Below are 16878 nucleotides of genomic sequence, written 5' to 3'. Positions count from 1 at the left end.
GGTGTGGAGTGTGTTGCAGCTGCTAGCGCTGTCACGCTGACGTCAGAGCAGAGCATCTGCGGTGCAAACATGCAGCGGTGCACACCAGTGTGTGTGTGTGTGTCTTTTGATTCTCTCTGCTGTGTGCAGGAAACAGGCGCTTACTCAGCACAACACACACACACACACACGGTTGCCATGCCAATAATCCCGTGTGCTGCATGCTGAATCATGTTCCTGCGCTTCCTTTCTCTGTCTCTGTCCCATCCACTCGGATAGTGTGTGTGTGTGAGAGAGAGAGAGAGAGCTCTCTGTGTGTGTCTGTGTGTCTGTGTGTGTGTGTGTGTGTGTGTGAGAGAGAGAGCTCTGTGTGTGTGTGTGAGAGAGAGAGAGCTCTCTCTGTGTGTGTGTGTGTGTGTCTGTGTGTGTGTGTGTGTGTGTGTGTGAGAGAGAGAGCTCTGTGTGTGTGTGTGTGTGAATATGAGTGTGTGTGTGAGAGAGAGAGAATATGAGTGTGTGGTGAGCGTGTTATCAGTATGAATGTAAGGATATCAGTTGAGTTCTGTGTTTTATGGAGTGTGTTTGCATATAGAGCGTGTGTGTGTGTGTGTGTGTGAGAGAGAGAGAGCTCTCTCTCTCTCTGTGTGTGTGTGTGTGTGTGTGTGTGTGTGTGTGAGAGAGAGAGAGAGAGCTCTGTGTGTGTGTGTGTGTGTGAATATGAGTGTGTGTGAGAGAGAGAGAATATGAGTGTGTGGTGAGTGTGTTATCAGTATGAATGTAAGGATATCAGTTGAGTTCTGTGTTTTATGGAGTGTGTTTGCATATAGAGCGTGTGTGTGAGAGAGTTTGTCTTTGTGTGTGTGTGTGTGTGTATAACGTTTCATGAGCTGCTCTTTTGTAGTAGTGCATCATTTTGAATGTGATGTGAGAAACTGGTCAGTCAGTAACGCTGCACAGTAAACTTCCTTTTGTTAATTTTTATTGAACATGAACTAATAAAGAAAAATACTTCTGAAACATTTGTTAATCTAATTTCAACATTTCAAAAATCTGTTATTTAATGGAGCTGAGCTTATATGAGCTAACAATTAAAAGTTGCATTATTTTGTGTCAGCGCACAACATGATTTGATTTTGTAGATGTTGTGAAAAATCGCAAGGCGACCATGTTGTTTCATAAGACCAAGTTACTTTTTCATAAGCGTATGCTAGCGTATGTGTACAGTCGAACGCATAGCATAGTTTGTTTTCTTCTGTGAAGCAACGGCCCGGGATAGTGTTGCCAACTGATTACTGCAAAATAACTTCAATGAACGTGCGATCTGCACAAAGTTTTCCATTTTTAGTTGAAAACTGTCGTGTAAACATACCTTCAGTTTGATGCTGTGAAAACAGTGCCTGATGATTATAAAATAATTGTGTTTTGAAGAAAACCTTATATTTTCACAAGATGTGTACAGTGTGTTTTATATATGATGCAATTGTGTGTTGAAGTGTGATTGTGTATAATGCAGTGGATAAACAACATTCATACTGTCGGACACACACACACACTCTCTCTCTCTGTCTGTCTCTCTCTCTCTCACACACACACACACACACACACACACACACACACACACACACATACAACACATACAATCTCACACACACACACTATTATATGGTTTTTGTGTGTCTGTGATGTTTGTGTTGCTACTGCTAGTTTCCTCATTTTGGACCAATTTGCATGAATAAGAACTTGCTGTTCTCCAGTCCTATGATCTGTGTGTGTGTGTGTGTGAGAGAGAGACAGACAGAGAGAGAGAGTGTGTGTGTGTGTGTCCAGATGTTGTTCAGGCCACACAGGGTCAGCTGGAGTCTGATTGCATCAGCATGTAGCTGGAGCGGGTCCAGTGATATTAATAGAAGCGCATGCTTAAAATACACACACACACACACACGCTGTGCGTCAGTGTTACTGGAACAGTCGCTGTTGTCTGCTTCTTCTGATTTACTGTCTGTCTTTCAGATATAAAACACAATCCACCCATCTGATCTGACACACACACACACACACATCAGTTGAATTTAACATGAATTCATTCATAGATGCTTTTTGATCATCACGTTTCTTGGCAGCTGTAAACAGCCTGTGTTATGATAATGAAGTACATTAGCATTTATGCTGATATTGTTGTGCTCCGTCTCTCAGGTTGCGATAAAGATCGTGGACAAGACTCAGCTAGACGATGAGAATCTGAAAAAGATATTCCGGGAGGTTCAGATCATGAAGATGCTTCGACACCCTCACATCATCCGTCTGTACCAGGTCCCGCCCCCTCCCTCATGCTTGCAGCTGATTGGTCTGTGGTTTGTGTTGGGTTGAGTGTGATTGGCTGAGTCTGTGTGTTTGGCAGGTGATGGAGACGGAACGGTTGATCTATCTGGTGACCGAGTACGCCAGCGGAGGAGAGATCTTCGGTGAGACAGGACTCTGATTCAGAAGAATCTGTTCACCAGAACAGTGTTGAACATCTCTGAGGTGTTTCTGTTCCCATGTGATTCTCAGATCACCTTGTGGCTCACGGACGGATGGCGGAGAAAGACGCGCGGCGGAAGTTCAAGCAGATTGTAGCGGCGGTTTATTTCTGTCACTGCAGGAACATCGTCCACAGAGACCTGAAGGCAGAAAACCTGCTGCTGGACCACAACCTCAACATCAAGATCGCAGGTGTGTGTGTGTGTGTGTTTGTGTGAGACTATCACACACCCAGACTCACTCTCGCACACTCACACCAACTCACTCTCACACAGACTCATTCAAGCTCACTCTCGCACACATACAGACTCACTCTCGCACACACACACACACACACACACAGACACAGACTTATTCAGACTCACGCACAGACTCGCTCTCACACACACAGACTCACTCTCGTACACTCACACAGATTCACTCTCACACAGACTCATTCAGACTCACTCTCGCACACACACACACAGATTCATTCAGACTCACGCACTCACACACACAGACTCACTCTTACACACAGACTCACTCTCACACACAGACTCACTCTCGCACACTCATTCAGACTCACACTGAATAACATCAAGATCGCAGGTGTGTGTGTGTTTGTGTGAGACTTTGTGTGTGACTCATTCGTTCTTGTCCACACAGACTCACTCTTGCACACTCACACAGACTCGCTATCACACACCCAGACTCACTCTCGCACACTCACACAGACTCACTCTCGCGCACATTCAGACTCACTCTCGCGCACATTCAGACTCACTCTCGCGCACATACAGACTCACTCTCGTGCACAGACTCACTCTCACACACTCACAGACTCACACTGACTCATTCAGACTCACACAGACTCACTCTCTCTCACACACTCACACCGACTCATTCAGACTCACACAGACTCACTCTCTCTCACACACTCACACCGACTCATTCAGACTCACTCTCACACACAGAGACTCACTCTCGCACACTCACACAGACTCAGTCAGACTCCCACAGACTCACTCTCTCTCACACACACACACTCACACAGACTCACTCACAGACTCATTCAGACTCACACAGACTCATTCAGACTCACACACACACACACACACACACACACACACTCACTCTCGCACACTCACACTGACTGATTCAGACACACAGACTCCCTCTCTCTCACACACACACAGACTCACTCTCGCACACTCACAGACTCACTCTCGCACACTCACACAGACTCACTCTCGCACACTCACACAGACGCACTCTCGCACACTCACACAGACTCACTCTCGCACACTCACACAGACTCATTCAGACTCAGACTCAATCTTGCACACTCACACAGACTCACTCTCGCACACTCACACAGACTCACTCTCGCACACTCACACAGACTCACTCTTGCACACTCACAGACTCATTCAGACTCGCACTCACACACACACACACACACACACACACACACAGACTCACTCTTACACACACACACAGACTCACTCTCACACACACAGATTCACTGTCACACTCAAACAGACTTACTCTTGCACACTCACACAGACTCACACTCGTACACACAGACTCACTCTCGTGCGTGTGTGAGTGTGTGTGTGACTTTGTGTGTGAGTGAGTGACTGACTGACTGTGCGTGTGTGTGTGTGTCTGAGAGTGAGTGTGTGTGTGTATGAGACTGAATTAGGGCTGTCGCGACTAGTCGATTATTAAAAATCGTCGACTTCATTTTGCTCACGTCGACTAACCGGCAAAATACCGGAAGTGACGCATTTCAGGGACGAGAATCCATAAAACACATTACATTTACATTTATTCATTTAGCTGACGCTTTTATACAAAGCGACTTACAATTGCTATATATGTCAGAGGTCGCACGCCTCTGGAGCAACTAGGGGTTAAGTGTCTTGCTCAGGAACACATTGGTGTCTCACAGTGGATTCGAACCCGGGTCTCTCACACCAACGGCATGTGTCTTATCCACTGCGCCATCACCACAACTATTTTCCAAGGCTTCATGATTATGATTTAATTAAATAATTATATGCGATGCAGTTCTAACACAGTATATGGTCTTTAATTATTTCCATGCGTGTAGTTAAGCACGTGCGTCTCACAGCAGCTCCACAGAAAGCACATGTTGTTGTGAGTTTGGGTTTATTATAACCTTCATCTGGGAACGCAACATTCACCATTTCATCAGATTTGTAAGGTTAATCACTTATAAATCTACACAAACACAGGAATACATTGAGATTTCAAAATAAAAGCTCAAACCCTCAAGCATATCCAATTTATTGATTTTATATAAAAAAAGTATTTTTTTCAGAAAAACTGCACATTTACATTTTTCACCTAAATAAATTCTGGTAAATAATATTTCTTGTAAATGCTTCTTTAAAAAGTGTTTTTTGATTATAATGTTATTATTAGACTAGTACGTGTGGATATGTTGTCATTCTCACACTATAATACTGAACTGATTTCAGTGATTTGGATATGAGATGGACACTTGCTTCTTGCACTCTGTGCTGCACTTCACTTTTGCTTTAATAAAGGATTTCATAGAAATTTAGATTTCATTTGGTTTAATAAAATATTTGTAAGTAAAATTGTTGATTTTTTTTTTTTGCGGGAAATTAGTCGTTTAGATTAATCGATTCATCGATTCATCGAAAAAATTGTCGTTAGATTAATCGAAATAAAAATAGTTGTTAGTGGCAGCCCTAGAGTGAATGGGTGGGTGTTTCTGGAGTATGTTTGACCTGGCCGTCTCTCTGTCTCCTCAGATTTCGGCTTCAGTAATTTGTTTTCTCGAGGACAGCTGCTGAAGACGTGGTGTGGCAGTCCTCCGTATGCCGCACCCGAACTCTTCGAGGGAAAAGAGTACGACGGACCTAAAGTGGACATATGGGTAAAAACCAGCATCTGTCTGACCTCTGATCACTAGTGGAAGCAGAGCGCTGATAACACATACTAGAGCTGAGCTGACAATGTGATTTATTTTGATGAACCGATAACTGACTCTTAAATCCCAAGATGAATCTTGTAGTATTCAAATATAAACATTATTTAAATGCACCTATCACATAGACATTACATGTGTGAATGCTAATGCATCGTGGACAATGGTGAGGGACCCGCCTACTCACCTGTCAATCAAACGCTGCTCTAAATTCTGTTTTATTCCTGCTGTCCTGTGCAGATTTTGTGAGATACAGCAGAAACACACATGCAGTGAGTGTCTCCAGCGTGCTGCGTGACACAGATCATGTGATCCGCTCCAGTATTGAGCATGAGTGTGTGAAAGTGTCTCTCTCTCTCTCTCTCTCTCTCTCTCTCTCTCTCTCTCGCTAGAGTTTGGGTGTGGTGTTGTACGTTCTGGTCTGTGGCGCTTTACCATTTGATGGAAGCACTTTACAGAACCTCCGCGCTCGAGTCCTCAGTGGAAAGTTCCGGATCCCGTTCTTCATGTCCACAGGTACACACATTCATGCTTACTCTCGCTCTCTTGCACATTCACATAAACTCACAATCACACACACACTCTTGCACGCACACACAGACTCACTCACTCACTCACACATACTCACTCACACGGACTCACTCTCGTACACACACTCACTCTCACACACACAGACTCACTCTCGTACACTCACACACACTCACTCTCACACACACAGACTCACTCTCGTACACTCACACACACTCACTCTCACACACACAGACTCACTCTCACACACACAGACTCACTCTCGTACACAGACTCACTCTCACACACACAGACTCACTCTCGTACACACTCTCACACACACACTCACTCTCGTACACGCACAAGGACTCACTTGTACACACAGACTTAGTCTCGCACACTCGCACAGACTCCCACAAACCAGGTTTCTGTCCAAGGATTTTTTTGCCGAAAAATATTTAGCACTTATTTACAATATAGCCGATGGAAATGCCAATTATCTATTCAATTTCTCATGTGTCGACAAACTCTTTTTCTGTTTAACTTTAGTGCATAAATTCCATATCGACACTTCAAATGTTGCAAAAATTAGTTTTGAAACACTTTTTGTGGAGAAAAGGGGCTTTAACGCAAATAAATGTGGTGTCACATGACAGAATTAGCCTGTAGGCAGCGTCCGTGTTCATGGTGTTGCTCACGTTAAAGTACCGTTTCCCTGTAGTTCAAAAGCGCATTAAATCATATTCATAATTAAATTGCATCTAAAGTTATTTTATACATGGTAAGAAAAAGACGAGTTACGTGAAGAACAGGCTACTAGCCTAGCCTATAATTTACGCAATAGAAGAAATTATGTAGGCTATGGAAACAGCTCAAGGGCAATTATTTTTGCGATACACGCGACATTTAGTTTTTTTAGGGATGACATCACGCACACCATTTTATCGGTAAACGGCCAGTTGGATGGAAACAGGCTGTAGACAGCAAATTTCGCAAACAATTTTTAGCGCATATTCTCTTTATCGATAACAAAACAGCGCAAAATCTGGATGGAAACTTGATTACAGACAGACTCACTCTTGTACAGATTCACTCTCGTACACTCACATAGACTCACTCTCGCACACTCATACAGACTCACTCACACAGACTCACTCTTGTACACAGACTCACTCTCGCACACTCATACAGACTCACTCTTGTACACACAGACTCACTCACACACTCTCTCACTCACAGACTCTCGCACACACACACAGACTCACTCTTGTACACACAGACTCCCTCTACACACAGACTCACTCTCGCACACTCACACAGACTCTCACACACTCACTCTCTCACTCTTGCACACTCACATAGACTCACTCTTGCACACACACTCACTCAGACACACTCACACAGACTCTCACACAGACTCACTCTCTCACTCTTGCACACTCACATAGACTCACTCTTGCACACACACTCACTCAGACACACTCACACAGACTCTCACACAGACTCACTCTCTCACTCTTGCACACTCACATAGACTCACTCTTGCACACACACTCACTCAGACACACTCACACAGACTCTCACACAGGCTCACTCTCTCACTCTTGCACACTCACATAGACTCACTCTTGCACACTCACATAGACTCACTCTTGCACACACACTCACTCAGACACACTCACACAGACGCGCACTCACAGACTCACTCTCACACATTCACACACTCACTTTTGCACACTCACACAGATTTACTTTTGTACACTCACTCTCACATACACATGCACTTGCATACTCACATTTGCTCACGCACGCACACACACACACACACACACACAAACACATACTTGCTTTGCCGAGCCACGACACATGACTGACGTGTGTTTGTGTATGTGTTTCAGACTGTGAGTATCTGATCAGACACATGTTGGTTCTGGAGCCCAGTCGACGGCTTTCAATGGAGCAGATCTGTAAGAACAAGTGGATGAGACAAGGAGACCCCGACCCTGAGTTTGACCGAGTCAGTCCCACACAAGCACAAAAACACACAATACACACACGATGCTTGCAGTTCAGCTGTTCTTAGGCCTGAAACAGTATTTCACTTGTAGAAATGTTGCTGATTTGCTTGTGTCTCTGTCAGCTGATAGCAGAATGCGAGCAGGTGAAGGTGGAGAGAGAAACTGAGTTAATTAACGAGCAGGTTCTGATGGCCATGTCAGAGATGGGCTTCAACCGTGAACGGACCTTACAGGTGACGCACACACACACACACCCCTCCCTCCTTCATTCAGATAAGCTCTTCTGGAGCATTCATGTGGTTGTGTTTCTCCTCTCAGTCTCTGCACACCGATGCGTACGATCACTACAGCGCCACCTACAGTCTGCTGTCTGACAAACTCAAGCGGCACAAGAACCTTTGTATGGCCCCGCCCACGCCCCGCCCCCTCTACCCACTCAATGCCATGCAGGTGTGTGCCGTTACCGTTAGCAACCTTTGATTCCTGATGAGGGGAATATGCATGAGCCCTAGAGTGCCTCATTTACATACTGTATGAAAGCAGAGCCGTGGGCTTCTGTAGAACTAACGATGATTCTAGAGGAAGGGGATTGTGGGGTTGTAAGAAGATTCTGGTTATGTGATGGTGTTTTTCAGCCTTCTGATAGTCATTTTCTTTCTGTATTTGCTCTGAAATCATTTACAAAAGGGATTAGTTTCAGTCCGAGCAGCCAGAATTTGGATCAGATTTAAAATGTTCAATTCAAAATGAAAAGACAGCTAGATGAAAATCTATTCATAATTATAAAGGCACGTCTTTCACCAAGGTTATTATTATTATTATCTAAACCGAAGCTATGTAAAAGTTCATCACTTAAAATAAAAAATAAATATTAACAGAAGTTAATTTAAGGTTTTTATATTTAATTTTATTTCAGCTAGTTCACAAAGCAAACTTTTAATTTAGTTTAAGTTGAAGTACTAAAATAATTAACTAAATAAGCTATAACTTAAAAAAAAACTATATAGACATTTTGATAAAAATTCATTAGTGGATCATTAGTCCATTATTGTTTGATCATGTGTGTTTGTGTGTGTCCTGCAGGATCAGAGTAACGCCGTCAGTATGACGGTACCTCAGGTTCAGCTCATAAACCCCGAGAATCAGATCGTTGAGGTGAGCGCGACACTGCTTTCAGCTCACAGTCAGTGAGAATAAATCAGTCTGGTGTGTGAGGATGCAGGACGGATTGTTTTTGACCCTGTGTGTGTGTGTGTTTCAGACGGACGGGACAATGGCTCTGGACAGCGATGAGGGAGAAGAGCCCAGTCCAGAGGCGATGGCCCGATACCTGTCCATGAGACGCCACACTGTCGGTGTACCTGACCCCAGGTACCGCACATCCCAGCCAATGCTTCTGTTTCTCATGTCTTTTATTTGCTCTCTTTACCTCCAGCTGGAGTTACAGCCTAACAAGTCCCTCCCAGTTTGCTCTAAACCCCTCCCACCTAACTAAAGCCCCTCCTAGTTCCCTCAAAATCTGTCCCACCTAACTGAAGCCACTCCCAAATCAGTTAAAACCACTCCCACCTAACCCAAGCTCCTCCCAGTTCACTCTAAACCACTCCTTCTAATGTTAGCCCATTCTTAATAGGTGTGTTCAATTTGAAGCAGCACTGCGCAGAATGATCACCATATGACATCAAAGTACCGCGAGAGTGATAAGAGCAGACGGATCCTATGCATTCGAATCGCTCTTGCGCTACTTTGATGTCATACAGTGATCATTCTGCACAGTGCTGCTTCAAGTCGAGCACACCTAATTACTCTACACCCCTCCCACCTAACTAAAGCCCCTCCTAGTTCCCTCAGAGTCTGTCCCACCTAACTGAAGCCTCTCCCAAATCACTTAAAACCACTCTCTCCTAACTCATGTCCCTCCCAGTTCACTCTAAACCACTCCTCCTAATGTAAGTCCCTTCTATATCACTCTAAACCCCTCCCACTTAATTTTAACCCCTACCAGTTTACTTCACCCCCCCCCCCCCCCCCCCCAACTCAAGCCCCTCCCAGTTCACTCTAACCCCTCCCACTTTTCTAAAGCACTGATGTTGTGTGTGTTTGTCAGGGCTGAGATTCAGGAGGATCTTCAGAAACTGGCCCCTGGGTTTCCGCGTGTGGCCCCTCAGCCGCCCTTCCCGCCGCTGGTTCCCACCATGGCGCAGATGCATCTGATGCCGACCGCGAACCTGCAGCCCACGCAGCAGCTGGAGTACAAGGTAAAGCACACACATCGTGGTGGCCAAAATGATCAGAACACTAGTATTTCCAGCAGCTATAGAATGGTTTTAAGTCAGTTATCTGTATCTTCTGCTGGAGTGTGTCAGTAGGAAATATCAGTTTACATTTCCAAACATTCATTTAGCCATTAATTGTAATAATCCAGTGAGATGTTTGAGATCTGATCTGATCATCATCAGTCTGTCTGGAATAACATGAAGAAACAGAACAAACTGAGACTAAATCCAGAAGAACTGTGTCTCTGCTTCAAGAAACCTCCTGCAAAGCTCCTGAGAAACTCTGCTCAAGTGCACCGAGGACAAAAGCTGCTTTAAACACAAAGCATGCTCACAACAAATGTTGATTTCATTTAGTTCATAGAAGTTAATGGATAAAGAAAATCTATTTGTGACATTATTTTTGAGAGCATCCTCATTTTACAGCATTTTTACACGAGTGCCTAAAGCTTTTAACAGCACTGAAGCTTTGCAGGAGGTTTCTTGAAGCAGAGACACAGTTCTTCTGGATTTAGTCTCAGTTTGTTCTGTTTCTTCATGTTATTCCAGACAGACTGATGATGATCAGATCAGATCTCAAACATCTCACTGGATTATTACAATTAATGGCTAAATGAATGTTTGGAAATGTAAACTGATATTTCCTACTGACACACTACAGCAGAAGATACAGATAACTGACTTAAAACCATTTTATAGCTGCTGATAATACTAGTGTTCTGATCATCTTGGCCACCGCTGTGTATACGCTCGGATACTGCTGACACTGAGATCTCTGTCTTGTGTGTTGTGTGCAGGAACAGTCTCTCCTGCAGCCTCCCACTCTGCAGCTGCTAAACGGCATGGGTCCTCTGGGCCGCCGGGCGTCTGACGGCGGAGCCAACATTCAGCTTCACGCGCAGCAGCTGTTGAAGAGGCCGCGCGGTCAGTCGCCGCTGGTCACCAGCCCGGTGAGGCAATCCCACAATCCTCCTGTTTCTCACAGCTGAGCATGATTTACTGTCTTCATGATCACAAATGCCATTCATCAGCACAGTGCTCTGTTAATCAGATCAGGATCTGGAGTAGAGCATTGGGTGGTTACACACACTTGATTCTGATTCACAAGCTCATTTCTGATTCCATATCGATTCCTTTGGCTATATATCGGCTATATATTTATGTCAACTAATGCTGTCAGTTCGTACATTACTATAATATCACAGGTTAATATGAAATTTTCTAATATTTAGATTTTTTTGCTCCCTCAGATTCCAGATTTTCAAATAGTTGTATCTCAGCCAAATATTATCCTAACAAACCATACATCAATGGAAAGATTATTTATTCAGATGATGTACAAAAAATTAGCTCTTATGACTGGTTTTGTGGTCCAAGGTCACATTTATTGACTGAATTTAGGGATAAAACAGAATTGGAAAGCTGAGACACTGTTATTGTGATTATTGGATGCGTAGTATAGTTTTGTTCATGCATCAGCTGAAAACAGCAGAAAGATCGATCTTGGGATTTAAGAATCAATATGGGTTCATCAAAATGAAGATGGATTAAATGGTGAGGTCATGTCTCCGCTGGAGTGTGAGCTCTGACGCATGTCTCTGTGTTTGTCAGCATCCGATCCTGGACGTGGCTCCGGTGGATGAGGAGGAGTCTGACGCTGAACCCGATCCGGAGGCCGTTCAGAGGTACAGCAGTGTATTTGCATGCTGTGTGTGTGTGTGTGTGTGTGTGTGTGTGTGTGTGAGCGAGCTGCTGTGCTGTGCTGGGAGCCGTGTCTCTGTCAGTGACACACTAAACACTGCAGCGCTGCTTTGAGCTCTGGGCGTCTCTCTCTGTCCATCAACATCACTTTCTAAAACGACTCTAAATACTCCAGAGTTCTGCTACTAAAGTGACCTCTGACCTCTCTCTCTCGTGCCAAATGATGGCAAACTTCCCTTCTGTGGCTTTGCTTTTGTCTAATGGCTTTGCTAAACCGAGCGGCACGGTGAGCGGGGCCGCTCTGATTCTGTGTGCCGATTGGATGTGTGGCCCTCCAGAGGCTGGAGGCGGCCAATCAGAGCGCTGATCCGTGCTGCTTCCTGTGGTCCAGGTATTTGGCGAACAGTTCCAAGCGGCACACGACACACGGCACGGGCCCCGAGCTCTCGGCAGAAACACTGAGAAACCGGCAGAGGGGCTGGAGCCCTGAGCAACACTGCCGGTGAGGGCTGAACACACACACACTTACACATACCTATACACACACACACACCTGCACACACACACCTGCACACACACCTGTACACACACAGATGAACTTAGTCAAACCACAATTAATTCAGACACCTTCAACATTTCTCACATTATAGCACAGTTTATTCTCTATAGTTTAACTCTGAGTTCTTCTCATATTTTATTACCATTTTCTAATCTGTGTCAGAACAAACTGATCTTGATGATGTCAGATAACTGATAGAAAGGTATGTAATGAATTGGGTTAAATAGCTGTCAGATGTTAAATTTAAGAACACAATTAGATAAAAACCAGTTTAGCTCGACCAATCACCAAGCAGTGCTTCATTTAGTTCAGTCTGTGGTGGAAAAACATCACTTTAGCAATTAAAGAAAAACATGCTCGGGTCAAAGTGATTGAATATTTTTGAGTCCTAAATATTTATCAGTTTTACTGGTATGAATAATTTTTGGGTGTAATATGTCACAGTTTACTTTATTTTGCTCTCCTCTCTTACAGAAATGAACTATAGATTCCTGCACACACTAGTAAATATATCAAACATTATATCTGCTGTATGAATAATATTTGGTTTGGCTGTATATACACTCACACACGATCATACACACATCGCACACACACATGATCATACACACATTACACACACACATGATCCTACACACATCGCACACACACACGATCATACACACATCGCACACACACATGATCATACACACATTACACACACACATGATCATACACACATCACACACACACATGATCATACACACATTACACACACACATGATCATACACACATCACACACACACATGATCATACACACATTACACACACACATGATCCTACACACATTACACACACATGATCATACACACATTACACACACACATGATCCTACACACATCACACACACACATGATCATACACACATTACACACACATGATCATACACACATTACACACACACATGATCATACACACATCACACACACACATGATCATACACACATCGCACACACACATGATCATACACACATCGCACACACACATGATCATACACACATCACACACACACATGATCATACACACATTACACACACATGATCATACACACATTACACACACACATGATCATACACACATCACACACACACGATCATACACACATCGCACACACACATGATCATACACACATCGCACACACACATGATCATACACACATCGCACACACACATGATCATACACACATTACACACACATGATCATACACACATCACACACACACATGATCATACACACATCGCACACACACATGATCCTACACACATCGCACACACACATGATCCTACACACATCACACACACACATGATCCTACACACATCACACACACACATGATCATACACACATTACACACACATGATCATACACACATTACACACACACATGATCATACACACATCGCACACACATGATCATACACACATCGCACACACACATGATCATACACACATCGCACACACACATGATCATACACACATTACACACACATGATCATACACACATTACACACACACATGATCATACACACATTACACACACATGATCATACACACATTACACACACATGATCATACACACGTCACACACACACATGATCCTACACACATCACACACACACATGATCCTACACACACACATGATCATACACACATCACACACACACATGATCATACACACATTACACACACATGATCATACACACATTACACACACACATGATCCTACACACATCACACACACACATGATCATACACACATTACACACACACCATGCACACATTAAACATCATAAACACTCACACACTCAAAACACATGCCCTCACACACACACACACACACGCCCTCACACACACACATGATCATACACACATTACACACACATGATCCTACACACATCACACACACACATGATCCTACACACATCACACACACACATGATCATACACACATTACACACACACATGATCCTACACACATCACACACACACATGATCATACACACATCACACACACACCATGCACACATTAAACATCATAAACACTCACACACTCAAAACACATGCCCTCACACACACACACACACACACACGCCCTCACACACACACACTCACACACACTCACACACACACACACACACACACACTCTAGAATACGAGCGCTCTGGAGTTGATCAGTGATGGTCACACAGAACACTGGACAAATAACATATCAGTGTCAGATGGGCTACTTTTTATTAATTACTATTATTTTAATTATATTATTCTATTTATCATTAATTATTTATTTAGTTTTATTTATCTTTTTTTTTCTTTTATTTATTTATTAATATTATTTATTTTATTTTTTATCAGGAAGTGAGTGTTTATTGGCAGCAATTGGCCCTTTTTTCGTTTTACCCTGTTAAAGCCTGACATATGAAATAATAGTCAGACAAATCAGTTCCTTTCTTTCTTTTCTTTTTAAACAGTTTATTAAACCTGTAGACATAATATTTTGAGTTTTAAGAGTATGTTTTATGTTGAGTGTCATATTTGCTCCATCAGGCTGTTATGGCTCATATAGTCTGATACAGTGAGAATATGGAGGAAAAAATATGAATTTGCTGCGGATGCTGATATTTCTATGATGAGATTCTGCTGCTTGTAATGTAAATCAATGAGATCTTTATAACAGTAGATCAGATACCGACATAAAATGATCTAAATATCAGTCATCGCTCTATATCTCCAGTAATATGTCTCAGTAAGATGAGATGTAAATGATCCAAACATATAATGCAATGCTGATTGAGAGATGAAGAAATAAACGCTCCTCAGAAGATGTGAGATGAACCTTTACTTGATCAAAATCAGTCCAGATTTGACTCTGAAGCAGCAGCTGAAGCTGGACGCTTGTACAATTACACTAAAAGATCTTTTACTGGATAATAAACTCTAAACTCTCCATCAGAGACAGAAGACATGAGGAGATTGAGTGTGAAACAGGATAAACTGCAGAGTTCGATCATCATCGTATATGTATGTTTATGTATATATGTATTTATTTATTTTTTACTCTTATTTATTTAATTTTTGGAGCTTGACAGTTTTGTGTTGTCCAGCACACAGATCTAAAACATAATGTTTAGTGTGGTTCTGTTTCCCTTTACATGATTTCAAAGTAAATGTAAAACTATAGATGTATTTAAATATAAAAGTGCTGTAGTTAAGCTGAAGCTGTTATTGAATGCGCTGCGACGGAGAAGCCCTGAGAGAAATGACATCCTGTCTGCGGAGGAAGTGCTGTGAGGTCACTGTGCCCCCTGCTGGACACACACGGGACGATCACTGCAGCAGATAAACACAGCTGATGGACAGAGACTCACGTGACCTCTGACCTCATGGTGTTAGTTTTGACCTCTGACCTCAAATCTCTCTGACTGCGTTCACAGTGGAATACTGTATGTGGCCGGTCACATGATCACATCTGATCAGATATCAGTCTCTTCTGCTTCATTTATCATTGCAAATGAAAGATACAGCATGTGTAATGCAGAATATAAATAAATGTGACCCTGCAGCACAAAAGCAGTCATCAGTAGCACAGGTATACCATACATCAATGGAAAGCTTATTTATTCAGCTTTCAGATGTATAAATCTCAATAAAAAAAATGGACCCTTATGACTGGTTTTGTGCTCCAGGTTCACAAATAGTGTTCAAAGTACACATACTATATACTGCAGGAATAATGTTAGTATGCAGTGCACTGAAAACTCATAATGAACTTAATTAACTGAGAACTTCTCCATATGAGGTCGTCATGAAGCGATGTATGAACACCTGCGCTGACGTTCAACAGAATCAGTCAAATCTGAGATGTTTCCATCTTTAAGTGTTGTGCTGATGGTCATGTTCTCAGTCAGCTGGTCTTCTGCTTCTCTGCATGAATTCAGAAGCGCTGAGATGCTGAAGAAATGAAATCAAACCAGTTAAACGTGTCTGTTTGTTCCTGCTGGAGCTAAAGCCGCACACTGATGATGATTTGAGGTGTTTTTACCGAGCGGTTTGTCTTTAATCCAGCATGACGTCTCATTAACGGAGAGCGTTTGTGTGTCTCAGGTCGTTGTATAAGGACTGTAACACACTTCACCTTCCGATGGAGCGCTTCTCTCCCGTCAGACGCTTCTCAGACGGAGCCGCCACCATCCAAGCGTTCAAGATGCAGCTGGAGAACAACAGCCTGATCCGACAGCTCAAACAGGTACGGACCCCAGAGCCTCGTCAGGTGACGCGCTTGACCATTAATCATCATACAATTCCCCACGGATAGTAGAGA

The 16878-nt window shown here is 43.2% G+C and overlaps 1 protein-coding gene across 1 annotated transcript in view; it reads left to right on the top strand.

Moving 5' to 3' along the window:
- Nucleotides 1-16878, top strand: part of LOC306851130 (serine/threonine-protein kinase SIK3 homolog) — a 46720-nt gene that overhangs the window by 16692 nt on the left and 13150 nt on the right. The window contains exons 2-16 of the mRNA XM_079387241.1: nucleotides 2173-2289; nucleotides 2378-2441; nucleotides 2530-2691; nucleotides 5286-5410; nucleotides 5854-5977; nucleotides 7867-7985; nucleotides 8109-8219; nucleotides 8305-8436; nucleotides 9070-9141; nucleotides 9248-9357; nucleotides 10094-10244; nucleotides 11060-11212; nucleotides 11874-11947; nucleotides 12355-12465; nucleotides 16662-16803. Of these exons, the coding sequence (XP_079243367.1) occupies nucleotides 2173-2289; nucleotides 2378-2441; nucleotides 2530-2691; nucleotides 5286-5410; nucleotides 5854-5977; nucleotides 7867-7985; nucleotides 8109-8219; nucleotides 8305-8436; nucleotides 9070-9141; nucleotides 9248-9357; nucleotides 10094-10244; nucleotides 11060-11212; nucleotides 11874-11947; nucleotides 12355-12465; nucleotides 16662-16803 (1767 nt within the window). The remainder of the gene's footprint in view (nucleotides 1-2172; nucleotides 2290-2377; nucleotides 2442-2529; nucleotides 2692-5285; nucleotides 5411-5853; nucleotides 5978-7866; nucleotides 7986-8108; nucleotides 8220-8304; nucleotides 8437-9069; nucleotides 9142-9247; nucleotides 9358-10093; nucleotides 10245-11059; nucleotides 11213-11873; nucleotides 11948-12354; nucleotides 12466-16661; nucleotides 16804-16878) is intronic.

This window comes from Barbus barbus (assembly GCF_936440315.1).
Source record: "Barbus barbus genome assembly, chromosome: 31".
Lineage (NCBI taxonomy): Eukaryota > Metazoa > Chordata > Actinopteri > Cypriniformes > Cyprinidae > Barbus > Barbus barbus.
This window is presented reverse-complemented; position numbering and strand designations above follow the sequence as displayed.